At 32.4% G+C, this 8,623-nt stretch overlaps 1 protein-coding gene across 1 annotated transcript; it reads right to left on the minus strand.

Moving 5' to 3' along the window:
* Positions 1 to 245: 245 nt before the first annotated feature.
* LOC140982208 (small ribosomal subunit protein eS10z-like) lies at positions 246 to 2,149 on the minus strand. The gene is made up of 5 exons (XM_073448631.1): positions 2,048 to 2,149; positions 1,911 to 1,959; positions 1,481 to 1,760; positions 1,032 to 1,167; positions 246 to 491 (listed from the first exon to the last, which is right to left on the minus strand). The coding sequence occupies exons 1-5, from the start codon at positions 2,048 to 2,050 to the stop codon at positions 426 to 428; spliced, it is 534 nt and encodes a 177-aa protein (XP_073304732.1). The 5' UTR covers positions 2,051 to 2,149; the 3' UTR covers positions 246 to 425.
* Positions 2,150 to 8,623: the final 6,474 nt, after the last annotated feature.

Raw genomic sequence — 8,623 nt, forward strand, 5'->3', positions numbered from 1 at the left:
CTTTTCTGCCCGCTTCATCGGTGCTATATGGAACTGGTTATAAGTGAAAGTACAATCGATGAGTTGTAGAGTTTCATCAATCTATGGTACCATAGTGACCGAAAAGTGACGACAGCTTCTTTCGGGAAACAGCTATCAATTTGTTGATAATATTCCTCAAAAAATGTATTGCAACTATGGAACCTTAAAAAGGAAGGAAAAACTTAAGCAGAAACTCCTTTCTCAAGCACCAAAACAACCCAGAATTAAAGAACGGAGTATCCTTCTTGGTCGTCGAACAAGATACTGATACAAAATAAATGACAAATTGTTGATAGTGTGGGTAAGATTTAATCGAAAATGCGAGCTTAGGTAACACAAGATTCCAACATCTGTATTTCTGACAACTGAAAGCTACGAAAACAATCAAACAGGCGAGAGAGAAATCAACTGGGAGGTGCTCCACCAAATCCACCAGAACCTCGACCAAAACCAGGACGTCCACCAGAACCCTGCATTGTTAAAGAAAAATTTATGTCCGTCTGTGAAACAGAGTGGGATTGTTCCATTTTAATGTCTAGCATAAGATAAGAACCCAGTAAAAACTCGAAAGCAAACCAAATGCAACAGAAAACCAGCTCTTGACTCTCAGCTCATTTAATATTGTGAAAATGATGCGCAGAACTAAAAAATTACCAATGTACCAAGAAATTGATTCTCAATGGAAACATTCTACACCACGACAACCCACTCCAGTTCAAATCAAAGTTCTAAGAGGGTAAGGTGGAATTCAACTACTTCCATATAACAAACTATGATACTTAATTGTGGTGTATGTACACACTACAAGCTCAACCAAACCTTGTCTTTCTTAGTCTAACACAAATAAGTCAAATATAACACTAGGCAATTTGGCTCCTGATTCCTGAAACACTTATGGTTAGACCATGCTATTAAACCAAGAAGAATACTGAGTCAACAAAACATCATGACAAAAAAAGAGAACTCTGATCACCAAACAATTAATACAAGACCCAGGGAACTAAAATTACCCTGAAGGCAGGTTGGTAATCAGCCGGTGCTCCGCCCTTCTCACCGCCAAATTCACCTGGTGGTCCTCTTGGGCCAGCACGGTAGCCATCTCTATCACCATATCTTGGCCTGTCCCCCTCAAATCTTGGAGGTCCACTGTACCACAAAACCAATTACATAAAATAGCACATATGAGGAAATTTTATTACAGATGTTCAAAAGTTACAATTTCCATTCCTCCAAAACATCCAAAACAAAATAAAGACAAACTAAACTATGAATACCATACATACCACAACTACAATAAGAAGTAAAAACAAACTGAAATGTTTTAACAATAAATCTAGACATAAAAACCAGACTCGATCCCACAGCAGACATAATACGAAACCAGATACATTTATAGTAACTCCACAAAAAGTAATGGCAACAAACTCGTACCATTGAAAAGAAGACAATAAACATTTACCGTGGTCGGTCACCAGGGGGACCACCCATCGGACGGCCGAGAGGCTTGGCAGACTTTTTTAGCGTGGCAGGCACGATCTCCGATGGCAGGTTGAGGTACGTGCGAAGGAACTCGATTCCATCATTGGTAAGGTACCAATAATAATGCATCCACGCGAAGGTCTCACGCACGTATTCCTTCGACTTGAAGCTCTGCATCAGCTTGATCACCTGGAGATTAGGCACATCAATTTCTGGATGCTTCGCGAGATTAAAGTCCTTCTTTGCATAGCACACACCCTCTGAAACACACAGAAAATTGTGTGAAAATCGCATGTTCATGAATCTGCACATTTTAACCACAACATATCCAAACAAATACACCAAAGTAAACATCAAAACATCAATTTCCATATCGCCATTCGAATCGGGAAAAAAAAAAAAAAACTGACCTTGGAAGAGGTACTTAGAGATCTCTCTCCTGTTCTTCTCCGGGATGATCTGAAACAGAAAATAAACTATAATGATGAATAAATTGATAAAGCAAGTAGAATACATGGACAAAAAGAAAACTAGCGCTCCATTTCACCATGGCTGCTGAGCGGTTAGCGAGGCTGCAGCACAGCAGCTAACGCAGAGAAGATTTCGAGGGTAAGTACAAAAACCCTATATTGTTTCAGTATTTATCTTGTTGGGTTCTTAAAACTAATGGGCTTTCTATGAGCCCAATAAATGCTATCCAATTTTACCCGGTGTCTGTTTTCAATTAAATTAATCTTTAATCAAATTCTTTTCGATTATAACAAAAGGGAAATTGGGAACAGTCCCCAGCCGTCATTTTTTTTTTGTGTTCAGTCTCTGGGTACTTTTTTAGTACCACATTTCCACATGAATTGTACCACATTTTCACATGAAGTGTACCACAATTTGTATGACATAGTACCACAATTTTGTTGGTAGGGAGTGAACCCAAAGAAATGTTTTGATTGAAGATTCCTTGTTAATTCATCTTTCTATGGACTAATTAATTAATAATTTGAACCATATAATTTATTTAAGTTGCGCATACATTTTTTTAAATCAAGTATCTCAGATTTATACTTTTGAATTAAGATTGAGAATTCTTGAGTTCGTGCGAGCAGCTTGAGTTTGTTGTTATTTTTATTTAAGTTGATAAAATAAATTAATTAAGGTCATGACACATATTCCATTAAGAAAAATATGAGAGACGTCTCATATTCAAAAAAAGTAAATCAAGAACATTATATATATTGAGATGATAAATATCTTGATATTTGATATACCATATGCTAGATAAAAATCATAAAGATTTGTCAAATCTTGAATTTTTTTATGATGGTCAGAGAATGTCTATAAATAGTGGTATACATAGTCCCTAAATATATGTAGTTATTCAAAAATAGCCCATCTTATATAATTGCATAAGTATTTAGAAGTTCTATGTTTTCGGTGTTGGTGGGATCTCACCAGTTGATGTCTTTAATACAACATCAATGGTTAGAGGTTAGAATTTGTTTATATTTAAATTTTCGTATAACGATCTTTACGTATTATGTGTTTGCATTTGTAGATCTAATCTAGTTCTTCGGTATGTTATATTTCTAACAGTTGGTATTAGAGTTGTTTTGCTTCTGCCTTGATATTTAAGATCGAGGCTTACCTCTAACAATAAATTATTTGTAATCATTATACTTCTTTGTTGGTTTAAAGTTTTCTAAGCATGTCAATTCTTTTACAGATGGTGGAATTTTTTATTTCTTTATGACGTGGAAACCCTCAATCTCTATCCTTAGGTACGTATTGTGTAAACCCTCGAACTAACATAATAATATGTAAATCTCATTAGTCGGGTAAATCAGACTGGACAAAACCTATGTGACAAGCTCACATTAAAAAATGTTGGTATGAAGAATCAAAATCTTTATCGTTAATCAATGGCTCACGTACTCCAATAACTAGAAAACTTCCTCGAGGACACAAATGATGAATTTTTGTACTTATGATATGTGTATTTAGGGGTGATATATCGTATCGTACCATATCGAAAATCCAATACTGTATACCATACCGAAAATTACGGTATAAGAAAATTCATACCGATACTGTACCGAAAATTTCGGTATCTATAACTAGTATACCAATTATACCGAAATTGTACGGTATACCGAGATTTCGGTACGGTATGGATATATACCATTTTATACCTAAAAAAACCTTACATTTTAAATTTTTTATAAATTTATTGTTTTAAAATAATATATATTTTAAAATTTTTGTATATTTTTTCGGTATTTAGGTATATAACGAAAATTTCAAATTGCATACCGTTACCGTACTGAAAAATTCGGTATTGTTACCGTACCGTACCGAAGTCTTCGATATACCAAAAATTCAATAAATTCGGTATTTTTTCGATACGGTAATCTCGGTATACCGAAAATAACATTTACCCAAATTCAAACAACTTTTACTCATCCTTCCATAGATGTAGAGGCTTATTAAATAACCATATAGATCATACTAAAGTGATCTATCTCCATATTAAATAACTAATTATCGGTCTATACAATGGTGTTAAAATTAAAAATTTACGGTAAAAAGTAAAAATTTCAAACTCTCAAAATTTACCAAACTACACACTTTATAAATTTTTCTATCTACTTTGTGTTTTCTTCACACATTGAGAGACCTATTTATAGAATTTCTTTTGAATAATCCAAAAATAAATACATCATTACATACTTCATCACACACTAATTTTAAATATTTACAACTCTTATTTTCAACATTCAACTTTCTTCTTTTCAACATTCAAATATTACAACTTATATTTTTCAACACTCCCCCTTGTGACGATGATCATGATACAATGATTGTCTTCATTACGTGTTTTATACTGCCTCGTTAAAAAACTTACTAGGAAAAACCCATTGGGATAAAAACCATAGTAAGGGAAAAAGAGTGCAGTCACGTAAACTCCCCTCATGTTAACACGAACGATTCTTCACAAATTTTGTAGATTGCGCATCTCAATGTTATAAATATGCTTTCTGAATATTGTCTTAGGAAGTGCCTTTGTGAAGAGATCTGATGAGTTTTTACTTGATTGAATGTAACGAATATCAATATCTTTATTCTTCTCAAGCTCTTGTGTGAATGCGAAGAACTTAGGGGGAATATATTTAGTTCTGTCACTTTTTATGTATCCTTCTTTCATTTGAGCAACACATGCAGTATTATCTTCATATAGTGTCACGGGCTTCTTGTTGAATGATAATTCGCATGAGGTTTGGATATGTTCGGCCATTGATTTTATCCATACACATTTACAACTTGCTTCATGTAGTTCAATAATCTCGACGTGATTTGATGAAGTTGTTACAAGTGTTTGTTTCTGTGAACGCCAAGAAATTGCAGTGCCTCCACGAGTAAATACATATCCGGTTTGAGAACATGCCTTATGTGGATCAGATAAATACCCAGCTTCAGCATAACCAATTATGATTTGATTGGTATCTTTTGAATATAAAAGTCTCAAGTCTGTCGATCTTCGTAGATAACGGAATATATGTTTAATTCCGTTCCAGTGTCTTTTTGTTGGATATGAGCTAAATCTTGCCAATAAATTTACAGCAAAAGATATATCAGGTCTTGTACAATTTGCAAGATACATAAGGGTACTGATAGCACTTAGATATGGTACTTCTAGAACAAGAATAACTTCATCAACTTTGCATGGACGGAATGTATATTTTTCTATGTTTAATGATCTAACAACCATTGGAGTACTTAAAGGATTTGATTTATCCATATTAAAATGTTTAAGGACCTTTTCTGTATAATTTGACTGGTGAACAAATATTCCACATTCTCTGTGTTCAATTTGCAAACCCAGACAATATTTTGTTTTTCCAAGGTCCTTAATTTCAAATTCTTCCTTCAAGTACGACACAACTTCTTGAATTTCCTTATTTATTCCAATGATGTTTAAATCATCAACATATACATCAATAATTACGCATCTAGATGTTGTTTTCTTAATGAAAACGCAAGGGCATATTGAATTGTTCACATATCTCTTTTTCATTAAGTGTTCACTTAGCCGATTATACCACATTCGGTCGGATTGCTTTAACCCATATAATGATCTTTGTAATTTCACATAATAACATTCTTTGGGTTTATACCACATTCGGTCGGATTGCTTTAACCCATATAATGATATTTGTAATTTCACATAATNCATCAATTCCAGGTCTTTGAGAAAAACCTTGTGCAACAAGTCAAGCTTTATATCTTACTATTTCATTTTTCTCATTTCGCTTTCGAATAAAAACTCATTTGTATCCAACATGTTTTACACCTTCAGGTGTAAGGGCTATAGGCCCAAAAACGTTACGTTTATTTAGCGAATCCAATTCAACCTGGATGGCGTCTTTCCATTTTATCCAGTCCTGTCGATTTTTACAATCACCAAATGATTTTGGTTCATGATCTTCATTGTCATTTATGATGTCAAATACCACATTGTAAGAAAATATCTCATCAATTTCTTTTATATCTTTTCGGCTCCATATTTTTCTAGTATTAATATAATTGATAGATATTTCACGATTCTCGTTAGTTTGTTGTTCTGACGGAACATTTTCATCGTCATGTATTTCTGCTGGAATATCATTCTCTATTTTGTGATCATCTTGTTTCTCTATGCTTTTTCTTTTTTGAAGATTTTTATCCTTGGAACCGATTGGCCTTCCAAGCTTCAAACGTTTAATGACATCATGAGTGTCTTCAATTTGTTTCTTTGGAATTTCAATTTTGCAGAAGCATTTACAACATGTATATATGATTTAGTTACCCCTTTAGTGTCTCCAAATGCATCTGGTATCTGATTTTCTATTCTTTCCAAGTGCACAATTTTCTGTACATCTTTTTCATATTGTTTAGTTCTTGGATCCAGATTAACAATGATGATGTATACCATGTAATTTTTTTTTCGATATTTTTCTTTTCTCCCCCTAACATTAGGAAGATTTCATCATTAAAATGACAATCAGCAAAACGTGCTGTAAATATGTCGCCTGTCTGAGGCTCAAGATATCGAATAATTGATGGGCTATCACAACCGATATAAATTCTGATCTTTCTTTGTGGTCCCATTTTTGTTCGTTGAGGCGGTGCAATAGGCACATATACCATACATCAAAAAATTCTCATATGAGAAATGTCTGGTTCTTTACCAAATGCAAGCTGCAATAGGAAGTATTTATGATATGCACTTGGTCTGATGCGAATTAATGCAGCAACATGTAAAATTGCATGTCTCCATATAGAAACAAGGAGTTTTGTTTTCATAATAATATGTCTAGCAATCAGTTGTAGACGTTTAATCAATAATTTAGCTAATCCGTTTTGTGTATGTACATGAGCAACAAGATGCTCAACAGTGATTTCCATTGACATACAATAATCATTGAAAGTCTTGGAAGTAAATTCATGCTACTACTTAAATTATAATTCACCCAAGTGTAGGTTGTCTGCAAGTAATATATTTCGTAAGTACGAGATCGATCCACAGAGAGGTTATTTTAAGTTTAAATTTATTAATTTATAGATTACCAAATGCAAGAACGAAGTTTACAAATTATAAATTTTGTCAAGGCTCGAGGATTTATTCTTGGTTTATGCAATATTGTTTAACTAAAAGTAAAACAAAGGAAACCACCATAAATAATGGTTCCAAGAAATTTAAATATTTAAACACACACCTAATATAATATAGTTCCCACTATAAAAAATACCGAATTCACCGATATTTTATATATGGTACCTATGATTATATATATAACTATATAAATATATAACTGCATAAAATAAATGTTAAATTAAATCATTATATTTCATTTAGAACAACCGGCAGAGCCACGCTATTGCCTAAATGAAATATATGATTTAATAAGTTAGTTGCGATAAAGTAAATGTTAGATGCGGAAAGTAAAAGTTAGTTGCGATAAAGTAAATGTTAGATGCGGAAAGTAAAAGTTAGTTGCGATAAAGTAAATGTTAGATTGTTAGATATCATAATATTTCATTTAGAACAACCGGCAGAGCCACGCTATCGTCTAAATGAAATATATGATATAATTATATATATATATATATATATATGTATGTATAATATAACAATAATAATTGATGAAATATTTATTGTATCAAAATTAAACAACAAATCAAGATAACCACTTCAATGGTATCAAGCATTTGATGTAAATTGATAACAACAAATAATTCATTTTTATACCTACAATAAAAAGAAATTAGCAAAATGAAAAGAAATAAAGAAAGAATATACAAAATATAAACAATCTTACTTCACCAAGAATTCGTCCTCTTCACCTTGACATAATAGATTTAGCTTTCCATGAACTTACTTTTGATCAACACTAAAAACATCACTCATAATTTGGAAAATGAAAAATATATTGGAAATTAGAACTTTTATACTCACTCACACTATATTTTACAATGAGATAGAATGATTCTCAAGCTAGCACAAGGCCTCTATTTATAGGCCAAATGAGAGAAAGGGTCAAAAATTCTAGTAATGCAATGTAGTTGTAATAGTAATCTTTGTCTCCTCCAACTTCAATTCCATGCCCCTTCTTTCAATGCTTTGTTCCACGACTTTAATCACCGAATTTGACTCAGCTCAAAACAGCAAACATGTGGGGAATTGTCTGTAGATGAATTTGGCCACTTGGTTCACCTCATTTGGTTAAATATTGAAATAGTTATGATTTTTTTACTATATGCTGGTCATGGTGAAAGTAAATTTGTCCTCCTTTTGATATTTTCACAATTTGATCATCTTAACCAACTTTTTAGGCAATCATGTCTTCTACAAAGTTGTAGATAGTTTCTCAATGATTCCAAAAATATTTGAATCACCTCCATTTGAATTTTCTAGCTTGAGTTATCATTATTTTACCAACACGTAGAAAACATGAAAATAAAACATATTTAGTAAGACATTTAAATATAAACACACAATACTAAAATAACATAATTTTATAATTTTAATGAAACTTAAATTTTAAAATATAGGTTTTAACATATAATAAATTATTAATTTTAAGTTTCATCA

The sequence above is a fragment of the Primulina huaijiensis genome, chromosome 8, assembly GCF_012295235.1.
Source record: "Primulina huaijiensis isolate GDHJ02 chromosome 8, ASM1229523v2, whole genome shotgun sequence".
Classification (NCBI taxonomy): Eukaryota; Viridiplantae; Streptophyta; class Magnoliopsida; order Lamiales; family Gesneriaceae; genus Primulina; species Primulina huaijiensis.